The sequence below is a fragment of the Rhineura floridana genome, chromosome 1, assembly GCF_030035675.1.
Source record: "Rhineura floridana isolate rRhiFlo1 chromosome 1, rRhiFlo1.hap2, whole genome shotgun sequence".
In the NCBI taxonomy this organism is placed as follows: Eukaryota; Metazoa; Chordata; class Lepidosauria; order Squamata; family Rhineuridae; genus Rhineura; species Rhineura floridana.
In genome coordinates this window covers 193,479,206-193,506,338 of record NC_084480.1, presented here as the reverse complement: position 1 = coordinate 193,506,338, position 27,133 = coordinate 193,479,206, and the positions used below count along the sequence as shown (strand labels likewise).

The 27,133-nt window shown below is 42.0% G+C and overlaps 1 protein-coding gene across 3 annotated transcripts in view; it reads left to right on the top strand.

Moving 5' to 3' along the window:
• CDH12 (cadherin 12) overlaps positions 1–27,133 on the top strand; it is a 444,800-nt gene that overhangs the window by 370,645 nt on the left and 47,022 nt on the right. For all 3 annotated transcript variants that reach the window (XM_061589878.1, XM_061589885.1, XM_061589867.1), the window contains exons 7-8: positions 6,313–6,500; positions 26,542–26,795. In XM_061589878.1, the coding sequence (XP_061445862.1) occupies positions 6,313–6,500; positions 26,542–26,795 (442 nt within the window). The remainder of the gene's footprint in view (positions 1–6,312; positions 6,501–26,541; positions 26,796–27,133) is intronic.

The following is a 27,133-nucleotide window of genomic DNA, read 5'->3' as shown; positions in this document are numbered from 1 at the left end:
GAATATTAGGAGGCCATTTTCACTCAACCTTATTTTTTATTATTTAAACTGAGGTTACCTTTTGTCCACAAGTGGCAAGACAATTTCTCTATTAACTAGGAGGTAAATAGTCCTCCCCTCGTGTGTTCCAGTTTTCTCTTAAGAGGAAGCACTCAGGCAACACTCAGGCAGATAGCGCACACTCTTTGATTGCCAGCACTGTTCACCACTTAAAAACATTTCTCCCTTAATCTCATTCATTGAGGTGCCACTACAGAATAGCTGAGGCTGGTCTGACTTGACAGTTCTTGTTATTTGTCTCATAAAATGCTTCTCTCTCTCTCAAAAAAAGAGAGAGGATATGTTTTTAAAAACACAGCTCAGCATATTACTTTGAGAAAATTCTCCTCATGACTTTTTTAAATCATCTAGTCAACTCACTCTGCAAAAAAACAGGTGAGGTAATATAGCAAACCAGGGCAGCTAATTTTATGGCTGCTGCACAGTGATGACACAGTCTCTTTCACGAAGGCAGAAAAAATATAATACAAATGTTCCCCTCACCTACATCAGTGTAGTGCTGTGCACCTCTTTGTATTAAAGTCAACATTTTGGGGAAGCTGTGCTTACTGTTTGGTGAGGGGGAGAGAGAGAGAGATTGTGGTAGTAACTCTAGAATGATGCTGAAATGCAGTTTGTGAAACCTTTTGAACATCATCCTGGATGGCATATTTTGTTAAGTTGAAAACTATGATGCAAAGTGCGCCAGAGACTGAAATACATAGGGATGAAGTCTAGTTCCTTCTAAGATGGTGGATCACATTCAGTGCTATCTTTTACTAGATCTACAACCTGCACCAGTTGAAGCTGTTGAAATTTTTGCAAAGACAGTGAGAACTTCCAAGGGCTTATCTACACAGGAGCCTAACTCTGTACTAAAGACACTGCTTTTACCATCGTAATAGATTTTAAAGGTCCACACTTCTTGATCAATGGTAGCTTCCAATCCACTGTTTTCATTCACACAAGTAGGCTTACCTCTGCGAAGGATTAGTGTCGCGGTTTCTTCTTAGCCCCGCCCCCAATTTTACAAGTTCACTCCCTCCAGAGTATCCATAGAAGGCAACAATTCCCTCCCTCAGTTGCAATCCCATGACTGTTTGGGCTTCAAGGCTGAAGTGGGGAGAGTGCCTTGGTGTGCAATTGACAAGAAACAATGAAACTGACTAGACCTCTGCTCCCCTTCTCCATTGACCAAGCCTGAATGAAAGGTGGATGGGGGTAAGTGAGTGAAAGGCAAAGTAGGCAGCGGCTGCAGCAGCTTTTGCAGGTGGCAGGTGCAATGAAAGCATCTTAGGAGAAAGGCTGGGGAGAAAAAGGGATTCTGCACTTGGAAAAGTGGGGAAACGCACCCCCCAGCAGGATGAAATATAATAGCAATTCTGATTAGATGCTGTGGAAACAGAGCCCATTGCTGGTAACAAGGAGTGAAGGAGGTAAGTTTGCTGGGGGAGAAATGGGGGAAAGAAATGAGGGCTGCAGCAAACTCCTATGGGGGAGGACAGAGCAGTCAGTTGGAAGTTGCTGGTTAAGCCGCCAAAAACAAAATGGAATTCATGGGAGAGTTACAGTGGGTGGAGAAAGGGGAACAGCTGAAAGTGACAATTCACCCGCCCATTAAAAAACATTGAAGCAAAGTGCCTACAAGAAGGAGCGCAGCACAGCTGAGACAGTTTTTCCTTCCCATTTTGCATTATCAGTGGATTGTGTTAATACAGATTTAAAGGGGGAAACTGCGTGATTGCTTCTGCTTGCCTGCAATGTCATGTGAACCATGCAAATTAAAAGGGGATGCAAGTAGCACCAAACACACAGTAACTCGCCATGTGGATGAGCCCTGACAGTGAAATGGCTTTGTTAATCTAGTTGTCTTAACTATGTCTAATGAACACACTATGTAGAAAACACAGTGCTGTGGTGAGAAAGATGCTATGGTGGACACACACACACACACGCACACCATGGCAGTCATAATCACCGATGACAGTCTAATTGTCCATATTATGGGAACACTAACTTTATGTGGACACCCAGTTGTGCTACACTATTGTAAGTGCACCCAGCCAAGAAGGAATAGAGTGCTGGTGATGTTTTGCAACGGTTCTTTTTGATGTTATACAGACTTTTAAGACTGTCTTAAGGCTGAAAGGCATGAGCCCATTTCCATCTTAGATGATTTGTACAAGGCATTTTAGCTTCTGATGCAAGTTGGTCAAAACTTGCGTTGAACCACATTTACTTCCCACAATTCCCCTCAAAATTTTCTTGGCCATTTCTTTTTTCATATAGAATATTCTAGGTGTTTCTTGAATGCATGAATGTATGCAAGCCATTGTGGGAATATCTGATAGCAGATTATACTTGATTTTGATATTTTATATTTGGTAGTTTATGACATTTGATAATATTTACCACATTCACAATGAAAATATTTATTTATTTATTGTATTTATATACCGCCCCATAGCTGAAGCTCTCTGGACAGTTTACAGTAACTAAAAACATTAAAACAAATATACAAATTTAAAAACACATATTTTAAAAACAATTTAAAACACAATTTAAAAATTTAAAACAATTTAAAACACATGCTAAACTGCCTGGGAGAAGAGGAAAGTCTTGACCTGGTGCCAAAAAGATAACAGTGTTGGCACCAGGCACACTTCGTCAGGGAGATCATTCCATAATTTGTGGGCCACCACTGAGAAGGCCCTCTCCCTTGTTGCCTTCCTCTGAGCTTCCCTCAGAGGAGGCACCTGGAGGAGGGCCTTTGATCTTGAACGTAGTGTATGGGTGGGTTCATGTCGGAAGAGGCGTTCCATCAGGTATTGTGGTCTGAAGCCGTGTAAGGCTTTATAGGTCAAACCAGCACCTTGAATTGAGCTCGGAAACATACAGGCAGCAAATGCAAGTGGGCCAGAATCAGTTTTATATGTTCAGACCGTCTGCTCCCTGTTACCAATCTGGCCGCTGCATTTTGCACAAGCTGCAGTTTCCAAACCGTCTTCAAAGGAAGCCCCACGTAGAGTGCATTGCAGTAATCTAATTTGGAGGTTACCAGAGCATGGACCACTGAAGCCAGGTTATCCCTGTCCAGATAGGGACGTAGTTGGGCCACCAACCAAAGTTGGTAGAAGGCACTCTGTGCCACTGAGGCTACCTGAGCCTCAAGTGACAGAGATGAACCTGCTCCTTCAGGGGGAGTGCAACCCCATCCAGAACAGATTGGACATCCGCCATCTGGTAAGAAGAACCACCCACTAGCATCATCTCAGTCTTGTCTGGATTGAGCCTCAGTTTATTAGCCCTTATCCAGTCCATTGTCGCAGCCAGGCACCGGTTCAGCACATTGACAGCCGCACCTGAAGATGAAAAGGAGAAATAGAGCTGTGTGTCATCAGCATACTGATGGCAATGCACTCCAAAGCTCCGGATGACCACACCCAACAGTTTCATGTAGATGTTGAACAGCATGGGGGACACAACTGACCCCTGTGGAACCCCATACTGGAGTGTCCAGGGTGCCGAGCAATGTTCCCCAAGCACCACCTTCTGGAGGTGACCTGCTAAGTAGGAGCGGAACCACCACAATGCAGTACCTCCCACTCCCAACTCAGCCAGTCTCCCCAGAAGGATACCATGGTCAATGGAATCAAAAACTGCTGAGAGATCAAGGAGAATCAAGAGAGTCACACTCCCCCTGTCTCTCTCCCGACAAAGGTCATCTACAGGGCAACCAAGGCTGTTTCCGTGCCAAAACCAAGCCTGAAACCCAACTGAAATGGATCCACATAATCGGTCTCATCCAAGAGTGTCTGGAGCTGGCCCGCAACCATTTGTTCAAGGACCTTGCCCAGGAATGGAGCATTTGCTTCTGGCCTATAGTTATTAAGATTTTCTGGGTCCAGGGAGGGTCACTTCAGGAGTGGTCTCACTACTGCTTCTTTCAGGCAGCCAGGGACCACCCCTTCTCGCAGAGAGGCATTAATCACTTCCCTGGCCCAGCCTGCTGTCCCATCCCTGCTAGCTTTTATTAGCCAAGAAGGGCAAGAATCCAGCACAGAAGTGGTTGCACGAACCTGTCCAAGCACCTTGTCAACGTCCTCAAGCTGCACCAACTGAAACTCATCCAAGAAATCGGGACAAGGCTGTGCTCTGGATACTCGCTTGATTCACCTGCTATAACACTGAAGTCTAAGTCCTGGCGGATGCTAAAGAGTTTATCCTGGAGGTGCCTAGCAAATTCATTACAGTGGGCCTCAGATGGTTCCATGTCCCTGGGGCCAGCGTGTAGTAGCCCCCAGACAATTCTGAAGAGCTCCACTGGGTGGCAGATTGATTATTTGATAGTGGCAGCAAAATATTTTTTTTTGCTGCCCTCACTGCCCCTAAATACAGCTTACCATAGGCACTTACCAGTGTATAATTGCATCCACCAGGAGTTCATCTCTATCTGCACTCAACCCGTCTCCGATATTGTTTCATCGCTCTCAGCTCTGGGGTATACCTTGGAGCTCTACACAAGAGAGGGCGCTCAGGAGCAATCATGTCAACCACCCAGGGCATTTCTGTATTCCACAGTTCAACCAGGGTTTTGACAGGAGTGCCAGCCCTATCAGCTGGAAAACTCCCCAGAGCCCTTTGGAAACCATCTGGACCCATTAGTCTGTGGGGGCAGACCACTTAATAGGTCCCCACCCTTGTAGAGGGGAAAAGCCACTGTAAGTCTAAATTTCAGCAAGCAGTGATCTGTCCATGACAGAGGGAATGATATAAGGCCCCCCACATTCAGATCACCAACTCCATGTCCAGTTGCAAAAACCAAATCTAGAGTATGCCCTGCTACATGTGTTGGGCCAATGGCATATTGGGACAGTCCCATGGTTGCCATGGAGACCATGAAATCCTGAGCCACCCCGGATAAGGTGGCCTTGGCATTGATGTTGACATCCCCCAGAACCAACAGTCTGGGAGATCTCAAACAGTACATCCGAGACCACCTACATCAGCTCAGCTAGGGAGTCTGTTGGGCAGTGGGGTGGGCGGTACATCAACAGGATCCCCAGTCTGTCCCGCTGACCCAACATAAGGTGCAAACACTCCAGACCAGTAGTCACATGAACAGGGTGCTTGCAGAGGGAGATGGAGCTCCTATAAACCACAGCAACCCCCTTCCCAACCCTCAGGTCTACCCTGATGCTGGACCAGGTACCCTGGTGGGCATAGCTGGGAGAGTGACTCCTTCCTGCTCACCCACCCAGGTCTCGGTTATACATGCCAGATCGGCTGCCTCATCCACAATTAAATCGTGAATGAGGGACATCTTATTTTACACTGATCTAGCATTTAGCAGCAGCATCCGGAGGTCTGAGAGCTGGCTGATAGGGCAACCAACAAACCTGCGGTTGTAGGGAGGACCGGAACAAGGACCGGAACAAGGCACAGCCTGGGCTGCATTCCCCTTACCTGACAAGTCCTCCTCACAATGCCATATCTCCCTCTACCCATCACTACACTAATTCGGGCCCCCTCAAATCTCCACACTTGGCTCTGAGTCCTCTCTCCTGGGCACATGACTCATGTCCCACAAAAAGGCAGGCAAAGCAGGAGCCACCTGAGCCAGACGGCTTATGTATCCCCTCCAGAGAAGGGATAGGTGGAAGAAATCAGCAACAGCTGGCTGAGTACCTGGGGCCTGGTACTGCAAGGCGTGACACCTGCTGAGCAGAAGTCCAACAGGGAGAGGGTGGTGGTGCTGGTAGCCGAGCAGCAGCAGCAGCAGCAAGCAGACAGGCAGATAGCAGCAGCAAACGACTCTCCTTCCCTTGATGGTGGTGTTCCCCTTGCTCCTGCAGTCACTAATTAAAGATGTGTATTAAGCATATGGCTTAATTTGATTGACATAATAGGAATCATATTTTTAACATGGAATGTAATGGTTGATGCCTACTCAAATCAAAGCAATCAAGAGATGCCTACAATTCTAAAGCAATCAAATGTCAATTGTTCAGGTTATATTTCACCTTTAAAATCTGAATTTGAAGTCCTATTTTGAAAATCCACATTCAAAATGTGGATAGTGAAACTAGAAATGTAGGCAAAATTGGACTATTTGGAAATATTCATTTTAATTTAGCACAAAAGGAAAATAATATTAATACAAGGATTGTATAGTGCCTTAATGTACTATATTAATTATAATAGCATATGTTGCCACTCTCTGTAAAATGTCAAGATCTCATCTGAATAACATCAATTATCAATTTGTCGTAGGTATCTTCCACTTGAAAGTACCTGAGACTTCTCTTGTTGGTTCAGCCATTGGAAGAATCAGAGCAGTGGATCCTGACTCTGGGAAAAATGCAGAGATTGAATATACTATTGTTCCAGGAGACGGAGGGAACTTGTTTGACATTAGCACAGATGAGAACACACAAGAAGGAGTCATCAAGTTGAAAAAGGTATTTTGCAGATATACAAAATAGCTAATAGACAACCTCAAAATTAATGCACCCAGTTAAACAATACGAAATCAGATTTAAATCTTTCATAGGTTTATGTCAGGAACCTTCTCCCTGCACAGGAATCCCCACCCCTCAAAAAAAAAAAAGTCAGTGTGGCGTAGTGGTTAAGGTGTTGGACTACGACCTGGAGACCAGGGTTCAAATCCCCACACAGCCATGAAACTCACTGGGTGACCTTTGGCCAGTCATTGCCTCTCAGCCTCATGAAAACCCTATTCATAGGGTCACCATAAGATGGAATCGACTTGAAGGCAGTACAGTATTGAAGCAGAGGGTGCCAACATGCCCTCAAAAAAACCTTTCCTGGTACCACAGGGTTCCCTCCCCCCAAAAAACAAAATTAGCCTTGCAAGAAGCATTCCGTTGTAGTCAATAGAACAGGTTGTGGTGTATGCTTGGTTGTGGCATGTGTTTCATGACAGTTTCTCTGATTGACAAATGTGCCCACAGGACCCAAAAGGTCTGACCTTAGCTGGCACAAAGCAGTAATGCCATTATTACAGATATTGGATTGGTAATGTAACAGAAGCAAATAAATGAATAACTGGCCATATTAGGCAGTCAGAGATCAGATTAGGCAGCTTCAGATTCCACAAAAACAGCAGTTGTAGGGGCCATTTGCACTGAAGCCACCTGAAAACATCGCAAACCAAACCATGTGTGTGTGGCTGCTCTCCATGCAAGTCTGATGAAGTGAGTTCTAGCTAGGGATGGCATCCATTGGCCAGTGCCAGTTTGAAAGCATTCAGGCTGATATCAAATCAAGTTTGTTCTTTGTCCAAAGCTGCTACTTTTACAAATCTGTTCCCCTCCCCCAGAAAATATATTAATATTATCAATATTTTTAAAAGAAATATCAATATTTTAAAAGAAAATGTCAATAAATCAAAGGAAATATTGATAAATTGAAGGAAATATTGCTAAAAAGATTGGTATTAATATCACTATTTTATTTTATTTTTATCATTAATTTTTATTCAAATTTTCAAAAACAAAACAAAACAAAACAAAAATAATTAAACAATAAAATAAAATGTTGACTTCCGATTTGTCGCAGATCAGTTATAGGTCTACAATATATAACAAACCTGTCTCTTAAATTATATTACAAAATCACTTTCCTCCAGTAGTTATCTTAATTAATCATCAAATCTCATAAACATTACTTTATTCTTTCCACAAAAAGTCAAAGAGAGGTTTCAATTCCTTGAGAAATATATCTGTCAATTTTTCTCCAAATAAACATGTCGATTAATCCATCTCGTCAAATCTGTTAGGTCCAATAATTTCAATAGCCATTCTTCCATTATCAATGTTAATTCCATCTTCCATCTTCAATAATCCTGTTAAGTCCAGTAATTTCAGTAGCCATTCTTCCATTATCAATATCCCATAATAATCTTGCTGTCATAGCCATAGTCATATAATAAGAGTCTGATGGGAATTTCCTTTATCACAAATATTTCCTTGCCATCAATTCTGAATGTGTTGCTGAAATATTGCTGTAAAGTCATATCTCTGTTCTTCTTTTTTACGAAATGCACTGGCACATCTCTTGAGAGTTTTTCCATTGTCACATATCTTTAATTAATTCCATAGATTTTTTCTATGTCAAGCTCCATCACATCATTCCAGTCCAGAAATTTATCCAAGACATTGATAGCTTTATCTCTAATATCTTCATTAATTTCTTCAGAGACAACGTTGAATTCCAAACAGTAAATTTTATCTCTAATATCCATAAACTCCAAGTCTTTTTCCAGTTCCACATTTGTTCCAATCTCCAGGGCTTGCATCTTCCCTTTAATTTTTCTTTTTTCATCTTCTAATGCTTGTCCAGTTGTATCTCTGATCTCATCAACCTCCTCTCTCACAAGATCCCCTATTTCTTTAAGCTCCTGCTTCATTTTGCCAAATTCAATTTTCATCTCCTGTCTACCCTGTCTCAGGGTTTGTTTCGTTATCTCAATCTCATCCATTATTTTCTGAAGCATAATTACTTCCAGGATCTCAGCCACTTTCTTGATTGCCATTCTTAAAACCACAAAGAAAAAAAACCCACTTCTTATTCCAGCAACAATTGGGTTAATATTCCAAGCCTGATGACATCACAGTGTAGACAGCACAGTCTGCCTTATCTCTTATATGTTCAGGAATGCAAAACAAATTTAGTTCACAGCATCAAAACAGTTAGTGGCATTGTGAACAAGCAGATTCGTCAAAATGAAATAGACCAAAAAAAATAGTCCCAGACATATAATACTCCAAAAGTTCATAAATCAGATTTATTTATTTTTTTTCTCCTCGGAATAGAAATCCCTCATCCGTTTGTATCTTTAAAATGCACAAATTCCAGGCCAGCTTTTTGCAATAATAACAAAGATAAGCTTTTTCAATTTCTTTCCTCCTTAATTTCGTGAATGAAAGAGAAGAGTTATAACTCACCCAGGGATTCTTTATAGCTGATTCATTGACAAATCTCTTTTTGCTGCAACAATTTAAACCAGATGATAAAAATAGAAAGAAGGATGCTTGCCTGTTAAAATCCATTTTCCTTTGAAGAAAAGATAAACGTGTCGCTTAATCAGTTAGAGCTTGTTTGGAAGTCCGTCCGGCACTGCTGGCTGAACCTTCTCTCATAAACTAATGAAATCCAGTCCTCCCAACAAACACAGGCTTTTGTGGTTAATCTCTACGTTTCTCCCTGCCCGGGAGAAAGTCTTTACCAGTAAAAAAAAAACGTTCTGACTGATTTTAAAACTGAAAAAGCTTCCTCTGAGACGAGAGCTCGTCTCAAAGGCAGGCACAGGCGAAGTCACCCTTCCCGGAAGTCCGGTATTAATATCACTATTTTAGACGCAGATGTTTTTTTAAAAAAAGTTTCGCAATACAACTACATAAAATCACTACATAAAAATCTGAACTGCAATGATAGTGAATAAGCAACCTAATGGCAAATTTCCATGTTAATTGCTTCCATTTGCAACCCCATTAACCCAGAAAATCACAGGAGCAAAGTGACAAAATTTGGGGCAGTATATTGGTACACAGTTCTTTCCTGCTGTTTTTATGGGGAAATCATGGAGGAATTGAGGTGTGCATGTGCAGAAAGCATGGGGGAGTAGCGACATGTCCAGTGATGTTTGTTGATGTGTACACCATGTCCACTGGTGTGAAAGAAATTTAGCACAACATGGTGGAATATCAGTCAAAAAGCCACAGTTCCATAATACAACAGGTGCTGCAGTGTGAAAAGAATGTTAGAAAACAGGAGAGAAATCCAAATTGGGTGGAATTCTAGCACATCCCTAGTTGTAGCCTATGGCACCTTATTCCACAATTAATTTGTTAAGCTTTAAGGTTCCAGAGGATTCTTTCATGTGAAGTTGATTATTTTCACTAGGGATTGCAATACCTTCCCATTTGTATTTTGAGCTGTTTCTTTCTTCCCATACACAAAGACTGCATGTTCAGAAGACCTGCAGAAGTAGTGATAGAGGGTTGCTTTTTATTTTTTAAATGTGAATTGCTTCAGTATATACTCATGTGATGTGGCTGAATTGTGCATCATCCCGTTCCAAAGCACAAACTTAAAAGCTGAGCTGAATTATTGCTGTCCAGCTAGCTTAAATGTACAATGTTTGCCATTTCTTGGCTGTAAGAACTATTTGCAAACTGACAACAGGAAATAAGTATTTAATATTTTTTTTTGCTTCTAGTGAGGAAAGCACTGATATTTTAGTCCTGTCTAGGTTTTATTAGACCATCACAATTGCTGTCTGACCTCCCCCATTCCCAGAAAATGATCCAAGTCAGTATAAGCAGTCTCTAGACAACTGCATATCGAGCAACTACAATATCTCTTGATTGTATCAGTAAAGCCTTACAGCACAATCCTAACCATGTCTACTCAGAAGTAAATCCTACTGAATACACTGGGGCTTACTCCCAGGTAAGTGGGGTTAGGATTACCACCTTAGGCTGCAATCCAATACACATTTACCTGGGAGTAAGTCCCATTGAACCCAATGGAGCTTATTTTTTAGTAGACATGTATTGGATTGCAGCCAAACAGAGCAATCCAACTCAGAGGAAGCTGGTGGAAGGGGTGCTGGCAGAGGAGGAGCCTCCACAGAATCCATTTGCCATTTGGGAGCTGCTGGACCCACAGAACATCAGCTCAGCAGGGAGCTGCGTGCATGAATGGAAAAGAAAAGTCTGGCTCTCATGAATACCCCTACCGGCAACTAAGCACTCCCCATTGCCTACCGTTATAATGATTTTCTTAGACTGACCTTTTTCAGAACTTTGGCCCAGGAGCACTCCAAACAGTTGGATGTTGCGTAAGTCCCCCCTTGGCCCCTTCTCTGGCATACCCTGGCACACCCCCTTTTCAGGCTTTACTCCGGCTTCCACCAGCACCCTTTCCACTGGGATGGACTTCCCTGGTGGACCCCCAGCTGAGCCGGCAGGGTTCCGGCTCCACCATGGCTGAGCTGGGATGAGGGGCTTCTTCTGGAGGAGTGTGGCAGAGCCGGGACCCTGCCGGCTCAGCCATGGGTCCGCCACATCCAACTTCCCTCAGCCCAATGTAAATATGAGTTGGATTGTGCCTTAGTCGATTTGACTCTTGTTTTACAACAAGGTATTAGGTAGTAGGATGTGTTCAGAATTATCCTTCTTAGCTAGAATTTGATTGTGAACCTTAGCTAGAGATGGATAAATCTGTCAATTTTGGTTTCTCTCAGTTTGTCATTTTTACAATCTTCAGACCTCCAGATGTTTGCACCAGTGTGTGATTATTATATTTTTTAAAGTCCTCACGAACATTTGTCAGCATTTTAGCGTGCATTTCTCCTGATATACGCCTTTTGTTATAAGCAATTTCCCCAATATACTGTATTTAAATGTTATTTTCATTAAAATATGCATTTTACACACTTTCCCTTCTAATATAAACATTTTGTATACATAATTTGATTGATGAACTGCATTTGGCCAAGTGTGAATTTTGGATTATAACTATGTTTTGGTTTGTGCATTATTTTGGGAAGTGCAAATTAGGGAGATTCACATTAAAATATGAACTGAACATATTACTTTCTCCCATCCCTATCCTTGGCCCTCTTTTTCTCTTTACCTGGTACCAAGCTGTCAGATTTTAGTGTCCGGCCCCATTGGAGTCTTCCAATTGATAAACGTGTAGCTATGTAATCCTGCTGGAGGGCAAAGAGTCCATTGTGTCTCCCAGCCAGGAAGCTGCTATTTCCTGTGGTTTTCGAAAGCACGTATATTTTCAGCTCAAATCAATCCCTCTCTATAGTAACTAAGAGCTTGTGGCATTTTGTTTGACTGTTAGAAGCTAGTCGTAAACTTCTGAACTTGCAATAACAGAAATGGTATTTGTAAAACAAAAGCAAAATTAGCAACTCTAAAAGTTTAAGTACTTCACATAATTCAAGTGGCCGTTCTTGATTGGGAGTATGGGCCAATGTAGATAAGACACCATTCACACAATTAGCGATTGAAGGAATAGCTTTTAAAAAGAAGGTAGCATAGCAGGGTGAGGTGTTGAACTGGATTTGGATCCTAGCATACAGCCAGTGTGGCGTAGTGGTTAAGGTGTTGGACTACGACCTGGGAGACCAGGGTTTGAATCCCCACACAGCCACAAAGCTCACTGGGTGACCCTGGGCCAGTCACTGCCTCTCAGCCTCATGAAAACCCTATGCATAGGGTCTCCATAAGTCAAGATCAACTTGAAGGCAGTACATTTACATAGGGATAGGGAGGCTTTAATCTTTTCTGTCTGCTGTGATCTGGATCAGACCCTCTTTGATTGCATTTTAAAAGCCATTCACACAATTTCTAAGTGTGTGGGGTCTTGCCTAGTTTGGCCTTTTGAGCTTATAGCTCATATGTTATACTTGCTCAATAAACAGCAAATGTGTGGACACTCTTCCATATGCATGGATGTTTGTTGGAATCAGCAGTAATGAAAACAAAGTGGGCATTTAAAAGAACCTGTCCATCTATGAAGCTATCTAAGATATGAATATGGGCTGGCCTTTGGAACTCTGAAGGACTATCTTGTTCTCTTGGTGGCATATTCCAGGTCTGTCTGTCTGATAGCAATGCTTGGGGTATATTAAGGCAATAGTTAAGGAGGTCTCAGTTAAAAGCAAGATTTACCTGACTAGAAGAAAATCTGTATCTTGGTAGAACAACTAGCTCTAGAGATGTGGGAGCAATTTGGTGAATTTGAATTCCAAAGTGGATTTGCCTGATCCATACATCCTGAACTAATGTGAGGATCAGAAATAGGCCCATTTCGGAATCCTCACTTCTGCCAGATTCCATGACAAAGTAGTCCAAGGGCTGACTTTCTTATTTCTTTTTGTACAGGTAGTAATCACCTGGGGAGCTGCTATCATGCATAGCTCCAGCCACAGGAGCTGAAAATCTGTTTGCAATTCTCCCTAGGCAGAACAGGGCATGAAGCTGTGCCATCACTCTCAGAGAGGGAGTATGGAATATGCCGAATAGCCTTCAAGGGAGACTGAACAAAAGACAACATTTTGTGACATAGTTCTTGTCAGTTTATACCTATCTAATACATATGAGAGTAATATGCATTGGAATACTATTTTGAGAGGAACTACACATTTAACTATGTATTTAAATAATATTTTGAGGGTTTTGTTTTTTAAAAAAGCAGAAATAGAATGGAACAAAACAATAGGTAGAAACATGCAAATGTATTACAGACTATAAATTTATTAAGTTGGGACTGTAGGGATGGAGCTTTGGGTGTCTGGTGTGGTTACTTTGGATGGATGGCTATGAGGCCAGTTGCAGAAATGTCTGTATAGACTGCAATGGTATGGTCCCTGAAAGAGTATCAGGTCACCCTTTCTGATGGAGGAGACAGAGGTCCACCCAAAGAGAGAGAGATCCAACGCCAGTGCCTCCTCCTTGGGCATTCAGGACATTGGAGAGGGTGAAAAGGATGCATTCCAATGCTGTGATGTGGGGATCCATATTCTTCCCATTCCCCCAACATGTCTCCAGAATTGGGGGGGATCACTCCAGTTCTGATGCTGATAGTAATGGGAGGAAAACTGGTTTTAAAAAAAAAAGAACAAAAACAAGAACAAGGAAAAAAAACCTGCTCTGCTGCTATAAGCCAGCTATGGCATAGGAAAAGGCAGTTGGTCTACCTTTGGTTCTCTCCACATCTCTCAGTATTTGTTTGAGGGGAGGGCTCTGTTAGTGGTTAATTTGTTTGATTGTGATCCCAACCTGTAGTGACTACCTGTGTCTATAATTACTTTGCTCTTAAGGGAAACATTGCTGGTAACAGACTAACTTCTGATATATTTATTTTATTGATTGATTAAATTTATATCCTGCCGTTCCACCCAAAGGAGCCCGGAGCAGAAAATGCATCAGTGATAAAGCAATACAATTAAAAATAAAATAAAGACATATTTAAAACTTTTAGAAACAATTTACAACATATAAGAACACATCATGATCTTCCACAGGAGACCATAATAATCTTTAAGACTATAGTAGCCTTAGCAGTCTTAGTAATAAGTAGTCATTGTGATAATTGTAACACAACTGAAATAATTCAGAGGCATTATTCAATTAGCTAAACATGTTTTCTGTGGTATACAAAGTACAGCAACTGAAATGAATTTATAAAACAATTTTTTTAATTTAAAATTTGAAAATGGCTATGGTTTGTGTTGAATTTTGGCACAGATTTCACTTATTAGATGTTAAGATTTATACGGCAAAATTCAAGTCCTGAAACTACAGATTTCTTCTAAAGATGTGAGTTCAACTTGCCATCACTTCCCAGATCTGAAATTCATTTGAATGCATGAATTTTGTCAAATTCTGAGCCTGATTTGTTTTATTGCCACTTCAAAGAAGATACAGTTCTAGGCACTTAATTGGTTCACCCATCCTCCCTCTTGTGGTGTAACCTACATTCTATCCAGAAATATTTGGGCTAATCACTAATGCAGGTTACATTTAACACTTGACAGTCTCTTTTTTATTGTCAAAACTAGAAGAAAAAAACGGTCACAGATATTGGTGAAGAACAGGCTGAAGGAATTACAAGCCAGAATCTTCCCTTCATTATTTTCAATAGCTGTTGTAATCCAGTACTGCCTAGGGGAAAGGATACATGTAGCAAATCTTAAATTTCAAAATGTGGTTGCTGGCTATTTAACGTTGACCCTCTGTTATCTCTTTGAAACAATCAGATGCATTTCATTCCGAGTATTTTGTGTCTTCTAGTGCCACATAGTGGTTGGCAATGAAATAGCAGCCAAACAGAAGCAAGCAAGTTTTACTGCCTTCTTAACATCACAATCAATAAGATTTTATGATCTCTAAGTGGATAAATAGATACTTATGGTTCATAAAGTTAATGCTGCCTCTTTTACGTTACATCATGCTTGCCAAACGTATGACCCACTGAGCTAAAAACAACCCATTGCCAGCTATCTATGGAGGCCCACCAGGAGCTCGATAAGAATCTTGCTTTTTCTGCTTGCTCAGGACAGCAAAAGCTGGGAAACATGTGCCTGGCAGGCCACAGTACATGATTGTTGGGCTATATTAGGTATGGTGGGTCACAGGTTGGACAGGCTTGTTTTACACGTCCACCTTGCGTTTCATATGAAATAGAAGTCATGTGTCTGAAAGGCTGCAAGTTTTAAAAGCATGCAGAAATATGTATCTCTTGTTCGCATGACCTCTGGGATGAACTGTGCACAAGGAAGGGATGCCTCCTTTACTTCCATGGAGGAGGATGTGTCTGTGTGTGCTAGAACGTTATTTGAGGCAGCTGCTGCTCATGGGGACTAGGGATGGGATCTACTTGTTGGTACCTGTTTGATTGCATTCCACTGAACTGGCAGGTGGTTCTGTTTCAGATTAGTTATTTTTCTGCTATCCTTTGCCTTTACCCTTCCAATTTTTTCAACTCCTGAAAAATAACGATATTGTTAACAATGTTTTCCTTTCGGAAGGGAAAGTGGCTGTCCCTCTGCCCAGTGCTCACCCACCCAATTCCCCCCTTTCTCTTCCTCCTGTTGAGCAGTATTGGATCCTTCTCCTCAGTTCTGGGAAAAAGTGAGAGATTGCTTTAAGGCAAAGCAAAAACATATGCCGGTCAATTTCACATTAGCCCTGGGACTTCTGGGTGAAGGGCATGCTTTAAATGCTATTAATTAATAAAGCAAACACATAGGCTTGTCAGTTTCTCCTTAGCAAAGCAAAGGCACAGATTGAGCAAAGACATGGGCTGCAAAGAGCAGGCTGAACAAAGCAGAGAGAGAAGCTGCAATGCAAAGATTAGCAAAGCAAAGACACAGGATTGTCAGTTTCACATTAGCAAATCAAAGTTCAATTATTATTTTTAAAAAAACAATCAGGTGTTGGGAGAAGTTGAGAAAAGTTGTAGCATTCAGGATCACTCTGTAATGATCACAAACCTTTAGACTATAAGGAAGTCTGGTGCCAAGTTTGATTTTAGCAAAATTCTAATCCATCCCTAATGGGGACCTCTATGTGCACAATGGCACACACTGAGTTTACAAAACAACAGTGAATGCAAAGTAACACAACAGTGAATCTTTATTGTTATTTACTCTCAAATATGGTAATGGAAAAGATGGACTGTTTTGTTGGAAGTAGCTATTCATTAATTTGCTAGAGTATGAGGGTGGACTTGTATGGCCTATGCTTAACATGTAGCTTACCTCTACCAATGCAACAGCAAGGCATTCTAAGTAGCTGTCCCATAATTGAGGAAGGAATAACTCTTTCCCTGGAGCAAGGGTAGAGAACTGGGGAAATGGATTACTCAGTGCCATCCTTTGAAGGCACACTGTCAGTGACAGTGAGCTGACTGGTGGTGACAATCAAAGGACTCCTTTGATGTCCATTTGCAGGCCTGGTTTGGATTCAAACTGCTCTTGCAAATGAAGTGGGAAAATGTCCATTTGCAAGTGTCATTTGAGTTCACAATCAAGTGTCACGACAGCCTGTGATTCATACAAGTCTGAGCACGGTTGCCTACTGGAGGAGCAGTTCAGACTGTCTTCTCAGGCCAGCTCTTAAGGAGGAGTGGGGTAATTCTGAGCCTTTTTAATAGAGTATTTCCATTGTGGTCGCAGATGGCAGGGTAGGGCTGTGCCGCTTACTTGTTCTCTCTCTAGCCGCCTCTGCACAGTGGGATGGAGAAGGAGACAGGTGTGGCAACAATGCTTGCAGGAGCACTGGATTGGCTCTGCTGGTGTGTTTGCACTGTGCCAACCTTGCCACCACCTTCCCCCCTCCATCCTGGTATGCAGCAGCTCAGCTGGAGGGAGATCAGATAAGCCCCACCATGCTGCCTGCTCCTGTTTAATTGGCTGCTCTGATTTTAGTGTGACATATGTGTGTGTTAAAAACGTTGTGTCCCACCTTGAGCTTTAGGGATAGTGCTGCTCGAAACAGAAATAGCTCAAAGCCCACCGGCCCTGCAGGCTGGCCCACTAGGGCTCAATAAACCTCTTATTGTGTTGCCTTCTGGAGACTGTAAAAACACTGGGTGTGTGTGTGTTACCAAGCACCTGACAGGCTGCCCTATATGGCAGGACGGCTGTTTTTGGCTTGGTGGGTCACACATTGTGCAGGCCTGAAACAAGGAGGGCAGATGGGAATAGATTTCTCTACATCAGGGCCTGAGGAACACTGATAATGTAGTGTAGGGAAATGCCTCGCTGTCCCTATTCATGCCTTGCCTGTTCTGTGGATAAATATAGAAACTGTTTAGCTGTGCAAGTCTTCACAGACCGCAGGCAGCACTGCACGTCTCCTGTCACCGTGCCGGGATTGTGAATGAAGATGAGCACTTCTCTCTCAGCATTTGCCACTGTGCTTGTTGCGCCAATATATTCATGCTCAGTATGCGTTGCATTCTTCACTTCAAAATTTGATTTCATTATAATTGTGAAATCAAAGGCTCTAATATTCCAGTCTGTATGAAAGCATGACCATTTTTTCCAGCATACTTTGCTTTAAAGCGGGTTAATCCAAACAAGATGGAATAAAATCCTGAGATTCCATTTTACTTAATTGCTTATAGTAGTTACTGGTATACAGAACTAGTCACTCCATAAAGATTTTCACAATGTATTTATGGTAGGGGATCAGAATTCTGGTCAATACCGAACATGTTCCTTGGCACACCTGCAACATTGTGCTCCTGCCTACCATTCATGAGATTGACTATGGCCCCATCTGTACTATGCATTTAAAGCACTGTCATACCGCCTTAAACGGTCATTGCCTTCCACCAAGGAATCCTGGCAACTGTTAAGGCTGCTGAGAGTTGTTTGGAGACCCCCTATTCTCCATGCAGAGCTACAGTTCCCAGAATAGTTTAACAGTCACACCATCTACCCAGGGCACTCTGGATGTTTATGCACATAGGCCCTCTCAGTGCAATCTGTGCACCACAAAATCAAAAACAAAATGTACAGGTCATGGGAAATGCCTGCACAGGGATCCTGTAGAATAATCACAGGCTGTCTTGAAACTTGAATAGGAAATAGCAGTCTAATAAATCAGGCCTATCTGACTGATTCCCATTGTCCTCATTACTGAGTTCATTGAGTTCAATTAGTGCAATACAGTTTTGTTCATTCATGCTTCTTCTAGCATGAATTTATCATGGATTTATCTCTCTCTCTCTCTCTGTTTGTGAGAGGTGTGTGCTGAGGGAGCTGGGTTAATGAAAATCATAGCTGATATTAGGAAGTTAAAGAACACCCTTGACAAATTTAGGCTGCAAATTTAGGCTCCTTACCTAGGAGTAAGCTCCATTGAATTAAATAGGACTTACCTTTGAGTAGACATGGTTAGGATTGTGGCGATAGTCAACCTTACCAAAATTCATTTTGCTTCCCTAAGAAAATCCTCAGATGTTTCACCCAAGTAGAAATCTCAACACTCACCTCAAAAATATCACTTGAATCAAAATTTGGTGATAGTTAAGGAGATGCCAGAATAAAATCCCTGAGAAATTTTCCTAGCTCTATTCTCCATGAATTTGTCTAACCTTCTTAAAGCTCTCCATGATTACTACATCATGTGACAGCAAATTCCATCGTTCAACTCTGTTCTGAGTGAAGAAGTACTTCCTTTTGTCTGTCCTTAATCTCCTAACATTCTGCCTCATTAGATGACCCCTGGTTCTAATATTATGAGAGAGGGAGAAAAACTTATCTGTATCCATTGTCTCCATTCCATGCAAATTTTAAATATCTCCATCATGCCTCCCCATTACAGGCCATTTTTCTAAGCTAAAAGTCCCAAATGTTGTAGCCTTTCTTCATAGGGGAGTAGTGTGGTGAAGCTGTACTACTCACCTGACTTCTGGTCAATTGCATCGCTGCTGTTTACTGGAAAGTGGAGGGGAGCTGGTGAGAGGCTGCCATTGTGCAAATGCACTAGCAGAGCCAATCCAGCACTCCTTCCAATGCATTTGCATGGTGCCAACCTCACTGCCTCCTTGCCTTCTACCTGCCAGTAAGCAACAGTGATGTGACCAGCCAGAGATTAGGTGAGTAGAGGGTCCCACCCTACCATCTGCTACTGGGAGGAGTTGCTCCAGTCCCATAATTATTTTGGTTGCCTTTTCTGCAGTTTTTCCAGTGCTAATGAGGCAATTCCCATGTGGGTTGCTATCAGGGAAATTCTTCCTCAAGACAGAGGTTCAACTACATTACCCCTCATTCCTCTTCCAGTCCCACGAATCCGTAATTGCTGAAGAATGACAAGAATATTTGGCACTTGGTGAAAAAGGGAGCTTATTGAGCAAAAGGATGATCAGTGTAAATAACCACTGCATTCCCAAAACATCTTGATTATACTGCCTCAATGTGGGGCCTCTCTTTTAACTCTTGACCAGGTGTCTTTTTATGATGCAAATGCTTCAAGGGCATTGAACTCTGCTACTCTCCTTGAGATACCTTCTTGTGTTCTTTGTCCTCAGAGGTAGGGATGGAGGGGAAATTTGATTCACTTCACATTTAACGGCAGACCTACCTAATTTGCACTTTCTTTACACTATGCAAACAGGAATTGAGCCATCCTTTGAAATGTTCACTTCTCTGAAGTTTTAAATACATCTCTCCAACCAATCTGTACAAACGTGGATATACTAAAATGTGTATTAAAAATGCATTTATTTATTTGTTGTATTTGATTTGTCACTTTCCCCCCAAAAAGTGATCTAAAGCAACTTACCAAATAATGCAAACATGAAAACAAATTATTAAAAAAGAAAAACAAAATGAGAACTTAAAAACGAATCCATGGGATTATGGATGTATATTAGTTAAAAAACATAGAATCATAGAATCAGAGTTGGAAGGGGCATATAAGGCCATAGAGTCCAACCCCCTGCTCAATGCAGGAATCCAAATTAAAGTATACTTGACAGGTGGCTGTCCAGCTACTTCTTGAATGCCTCCAGCGTTGGAGAGCCCACCACCTCCCTAGGTAACTGGTTCCACTGTCATACCGCGCTAACAGTTAGGAAGTTTTTCTTGATGTTCAGTTGAAATCTGGTTTCCTGTAACTTGAACATACAAAAATATATTATAATTTGGGGAAATATAAATATTAGGGAAAATATGCTTAGCAGAAATGTATGTATTAGGCAAAATTACATACAAAAATGTGTCTGTTACGAGAAATTTGCACAAAAATGCTGATACATTTTCTTGAGGACTGTGTGTGTGTGTGTGTGTGTGTGTGTTGCAAACCAATGTGGCAAACTGAACTTAGGACTGGAAAAATGAGAGACACTGAAACTGATGTATTTACCCATCTCTATTCAGTAGCCCTGTGTTTGTGACAAATGAGTCACCTTGGTTTCATAGTTATGAACAGAAGATGCCATTCTTCCTATAACCACTTAATCAACTGGTTTGGCATAGAATCTGAATCAGCAGCTTCTGTTTGTGATGAATAAGACAGAAGACCCTGATACAACAAGTTGGAAACCTACATATGCTGAGAAAACTGTGGTCATCATGAACAGAGAGGGCTTGTGGCAGGTGACCCAGAGTAATCAGAATCTGAGGTGCCACCACATTTATCCTATAGCAAAATCTGAACAGAATTTTGGAGGTTTCTGATAGATGAGAACATCTGCAGAACTTTGTGGAGACTAAAAGAGTTTTGCTAAGATTAGTAAAATTGCTCAGGTCTGAAACAACACTTGAGACAAAAGTAGATATACCTGTGCAGGCAATGCATCTTTGGAACTTTAAGAGGAAAGAGTTTCAATAAGACTAACATTTCTCAAAAAGGTTTCATGGATCCCTGTTGAAAGTCATTATGTGAGCAAATTCCATTTCAAGCTTGCTTTCGTTACTTCCTTATGAATTTCTTGCAAATTTGTGATCAACCTGTTATTGTCAATAGTGCCATAAAATGCACAGATTGCATCCATGCTAGATAGGATGACTACATGAAACAACTAATTGTGATGGAAATTACAACTGTAATTTAAAAACAAGAATGTGTGTTGTTCTTAAAGCTCACCACTAGATGACACTGTTAGCTAAGCATCCACAGTAGAAGTTAGGGGCCCAATCCAGTTCACTATCTGTACAGGCAGCAAAACGTCTGGTTCTTTTTGTCATCAGAAGGTTAATTATGTACACTTCTTGTGGATGAGAAATCAGAAAAAGAAAACCTGCAAATTTATCTGGACATGTAATGTAGGGTAGATGAAGAAAATAAAGTTGTGATAGGAACAATTGAATGAGGACAAGGCTGTGGTCGGCAAATAAAAATATTTCATTGGTAACGAATGCTGAATGGTGGAACTGATTAATTCATGGTATATGTCAATATCCTGTCATGCTTGTCAGCCTCAGGCAGTATAAGACATAAAGACAATCATTATGGTGTATTGAAATGGAGGGTATGGCATAAAAGGGTAGTGATCCAAGGCTTTATGTGTAGAGTTGTCAGGTCATAACTTTGAGTTATATACACACACACTTCCAAAATGTATCACTGCAGCAGCTCCTTGTTACCTCCCACACACCCCTGTTTCATCCACCCTTCTAACTCTGCCATCACCTGCTGCATGCCTGAAATCTGTTGGCTACATCAGGATGAAGAGGCTGGCATTTTGGGTGGCACACTGGCTGAAACAGCCCCACCTGGCCCCACCCACCAACATATGAAAGTGATGCAGGTCTGCATATCCCAGCATGCCTTACATCCATCCAAGAGCTGTTCCCCATGCCAATCAATGAATGGCTGGGGAAGAGGAGCATACAGGTTCCAAAATGTCAGTGAAGTGGGCCTGGTAATTCTCCCTGGGGAGAGAGTTACATGAAACAAGTGCCATCCGTGGGGGAACAAAAGGCCCTCTTTCTAGTACAGTATCATCATATATGATTATAACAGCACGATTTATGGCAGATGCTGGAGACTGGTGGAAATGCCATCCATTAGAGAATGGTTGGGCAAAGTGGGGGGAAATTCAGTAATGGCAAAAAAAAAATCGCTGATTGGCTACATGATAGAAAAAAATGATAGCTTTTAGGCCTGTGCACCAGGTCTGGCCAGAGACTGGATCCCAAACTGAATTGAGCTGGATCAAGTTGATACAGCTGGATTGTGTCTAGTCAACCCACTGGAGAGATCTCGAGCTGTCAAGAAGTGGGGTATCAGAGGGGAGAAGAAGAGGCAGGCAGCAATCTCCGTACAGAGCCACATGGCACTTTTTGCAAGAGGACTTTTAAAACCCAGCACTGGACTCTGGCTATCTGTGCCTATTCCTAGCAGAGCAACTCACAGCTAATATGAGCAGAATTGAACTCTCCACTCACCAGTGGTGAGCGAAAAGTTCAATCCTGCTGACTGAAGTGGTCGGCTACACCATTTTGTTCCCCACAGGGAACCCTCTGGGAATGCAGAACCCAGCAGGATTACACTCCCCACTCACCAGCTAGTGAGTGAAGGGTTCAGTCCTGTTGGTTGCCGTGGTCTGCTTTGCCAGCAGTTACCCCACAGGGAATCTTTTCTGGAAAATGAAACTGAGCTGACTGGGGAAACACCTAGAGGATGAGAGGGGAGGAGAAGGAATGGAGAGATGGGAGGATCTTTCATGTGGATGAACAGGTCTAGCTTTTCTAGTGAAATGTTTCTCTAGTGCATTCCAATCACAGTCTTTTGGGGGAGGGATCTTGAAGTAAGAAGGTGAGTTGTCATTCAGCTCCACATTTTGGTTGTGAGAGCAGGGTGTAAGCAGTGGAGTTGGGGCGGCCTGATTCATTCCCAATTGTTCTTTTTCCTAACAAACAATTAAAAACCATAGTTCTCTTTCTTTTTTCTTCATGGAGGATACTTCAAGGAAAGTTGGAGGGTGAGAAAAATGGACTTTTCCATAAAGAAGGTGAAATCACATAGCACAGGGATTACCAATCTTTTTGGACTGGAGGGCACATTTCAAATTTTGAGAGTGTGCTAGGGGCACCAGTCACAAAATGTCTGCCATGGGGGTGTGGCATAACACAAAATTAGCAGTCATAATGAAGCATTTGCCACAATTGTATTTCCATAGTAGAAAAGGCTGTACCTGATGAATTTCTGCTGGACATGCAGCTATTAAAGACACAAAATCCCTGTTTCCCCCCAATGCCAACCCTAAGCCAAAGCCTAGGCTGCCGCCTGGAAGTAAGCCCTATTAAACACAAAGAGACTTGTTTCTGAGAAGACAGATATACGAGTGTACTGAAAGTTAACTATACAGTGAATTATTAATGAGCCCCTGGTCTTTAGCTCTTTCAAAGAAGGAGATATGCCTAAGCCTCTTCATGGTTTTCACATTTTCTTTTGAGAGGAGGGAGATTCTTTAACATTCACCCGTACTTATTGTGTAGTATTACTTGCAAAAATAATTTCTAGGCATTACCTGATCTCAGGTGAACCCAGCACATGAAAGTTGCATCCTGGTTGCCAAGGAAAAAGGAAGGCAAACTGTGGAGATTCCAAGGGCGGGGAGGGGGGGAGCAGAAGCAGGAAAAGTGCAGCATTAAAGGGAGGGGGAAACAGCAGCTCTTTTGTACCCCAGGTATTCCTATTGCTTGGTGCCCAGACAACTCATTTATCAATCACAGCTCTGACTTTACTCATTGGCTAATAGCACTTACAGGCAGGAGCAAACTGTCATAAAGTCTGGCCCCCCAAGAGCCACAATTTGCATGCTTCAGACCTAATCCCCACTCTTTGGGCAATTGGTCTGGAACCAAATCACCAAATTCCCTTTGCCAAGGCTATGCAAATGAACACCAACCCTGCAAGGTAGAAGATAGGCTGCCACCACCCCTTCACAGGTTCAACTCTGAGCTAGGGGAACTCAGAGCCCAGAAATAGGTAAACCAAGGTTCAAATAGACAAGAGCCGAATAGACACTCCTTGTCCAGAAACCTCTGGTAAAACCAAAATATACTCCTGCTTAACTCCTTGGTAGTTTGTGGTCAGTGGTCAAGGTGCTGGATTCAGAACCAACCCTTCCCCTTCAATGAATACACCAGATTAATAAGAAGTAGCTTTATTAAAAAATATAAGTGCACATTAATATATATATAGCAGCAAAACAATTCCTCAAAACCACACACCCAACCAGGGGTTCAGGTATAACATAAGAGAGTTCAACACACAACAGAAAATAACAAACTATCTAGCCTGTCTACTTAGTTAGAGGTAGTCAATGGTAAGTCTCATCTCTCCTCAGAGAGAATAGCATCAGGTAAGAAGCAGTGGAACCCCACGTAGGTAACCACCCATCGACATGGAATCCCAGGGGAACACTCAAAGGAATGTCCAGGGGGGGATAACAACTATGGGTCTCCGACCCTATACTTAAGGGAAAAAGGCACCCAACAGTCCAGGATGAATTAACCAATCAGGGGCCTTCTGATGTAATCATCTTCCCAAAGCTTCTTCACTTTTTTGTGCCTTGCAGGCCCCCCTCCCATGTCTGTTCTCAACCTTCTCAGGCCTGCATGACGTTGAGCACCAGGGTCCTAGCAGATTAGAGATAAACAGGTGTTTCTGTTCAGGCCTCCCCAACTGCTTACAGCTGGAAATGAAACTTAAAATTTTCCTCTCACAGAAGCCTGTCTCCTTCCAAGATGTACTCCCACAATTCCTTGTAACTGAGCCATGATACAAAGAAACCAGGTTAACAAATTCACAGAAATTTACAATTTCATGACACAAACAGGTTGTCATTTCACTGAAATCACTCAGAAGGGTACCTGCACATTTTTCTCCATAACATTCTTTCTAGGAGGACTTAAAAAAAAGGCTCATATTCTGAAGGTGAGTGACAAGTTGGCAATCCATGACCTAACATAATAGGCCATGGACCTATTTGGCTAACTTTGGTGATTTCTCACCCAGGGATGCCTCTTTTATGCCCTAGTTTTGAAACAGATTGACTCCCCCTCAAAAAAAAGTCGGGGTGGGAATGTGATTTCCATTTGCATCACCAGATGGTAAAGTCTGCCCTTGCAGGAGAACTGCTGCACCTGTCTTGCCAGGCTTCATCCCCATAGCACATGTCTGCCATTTGCATCCAATTCTGGCAGAAAATTTAAAAAAATACTTTTTCTATTTTGAAATAATAATAAACTTCAAAGGTTTCTAGCACAAAAAAAGCCTGGATCTGCCTGAATGGTCACAAAGGAGTAGCTAATTTGCCTGCAAATGTCATCCACTTATGTGAAAAGGGGGGGAAAGTTATAGCTGAGTTCAGATCCCTTATCATTAGTCAATAGGAGTGAAACAAAGCTTTGGATTTAAGACAACAATTTGAGGCCTGAATAACAAATTGCATCAGAATAACACAGAGCGGATCCGATACAGATCAGCCTGCTTACACACACCAGGTATACAGATACAAGGTGAATCATGTGATCACTGCACATCATTACTGCTAGCATCTCCATCTTGTCTGGATTGAGTTTCAGTTTATTCACCCTCATCCCGTTGACTAGGGACCTCACGGAGTCATTCAGAGACTACACCCATTATTAAAGAAAAGGAGAAAGAATATGTGACCTTCTGTGGATACACTTTCCAAAAGATGATTGCACTCATTGGTTACATATAGATGTTAAAAGGAGTGGAAGACATGATGGAACTTTGTGGAACCCTGTTGGAAAATTCCCACGGGGAGGAGCAGAAATCTCTGAGCACCACTTTCTGAAACTTGTCACATAGGAGCAAAACCACCATAAAATACTGCCCCCCTTCCCATCCCACATCAGACTATGGGTGATGGTACTGAAGCCACTGAGAACCAAAAGAATCAACAGGGCCACATCTCACTGCTGTGCTACTGAGCTAGTGAGTCTTCAAAGACCTATGTCAACCTGAATTCAGAACAACAGCCCATAATTTAGCCATGTAATAGCTAAGGTCTCTATCAGCCCTTTTGGTTGAAATACGTTACTTCATGGATAATCCAGCATGACACACTCCAGGTGTTGAGAACTATAACTTACATCATCCCTGACCATTGGCAATGTTGGCTGGGACTGGAGAGTTGGAATCTTACAGCATCTGCTGTGGGTGGGAGATGGGTGCCAAATTGACTACCTCTGTTTGGGCAGGAGATGCAAAAGACTGAACCTTACATATGAAAAATATGTGCTCTGCTACTGAGCTGCAGCCTTTCCTGTCTACCATTGGTCTCTCTCCCCACCCCACCCCAAGACTGAAGAGTATATTTAATATAAATATACAAAGCAAATAGTCTTTCTATTAAATATTTTAAAATGCTTATATATTTCCCCCCTCACCCAATGATTTTGGACATTTAAAAAATGACTTGGTCTGATGTTGTACTTTGCATTCATCTTTATTGTAGCCACTGGATTTTGAAACAAAAAAGGCATACACTTTTAAAGTAGAGGCGTCGAATGTCCACCTTGATCATCGCTTCCATTCCGTGGGCCCATTCAAGGATACTGCTACTGTGAAGATCAATGTGTTGGACATGGATGAACCTCCAGTTTTCAGCAAACCTTTTTACACTATGGAGGTTTATGAAGATACTCCTGTTGGGACCATTATTGGAGCTGTTACAGCCCAGGACCTTGATGTTGGCAGCAGTGTTGTCAGGTAATCAAATGCTATGTCTCCCTAAGTTGATACTCTCAGTGAAAATGCATGCATAAAAATATAAAAAGACGAACTGCTAGAGTAATTAATTTTGTTTTCAAAACTAGGGACGAGCAATTTGGTTCTTCCCTAGGAAAACAAAATCTAGTAAATCCAGAGCATTTGTAAATCTGGTGGAATCTTCTGGATTCCACATGTGCATTCCTTTCCACAATTCACCAGGCTTTTAAAGTGTAGCACGCATCACTCCACATGCACTTTCCAGTTACAAATGCAGTTTGGTTCTCTGCAGTCAGGTCACTTCCAGACTGTTGCTATTTTCAGGTGGGATTCAATCA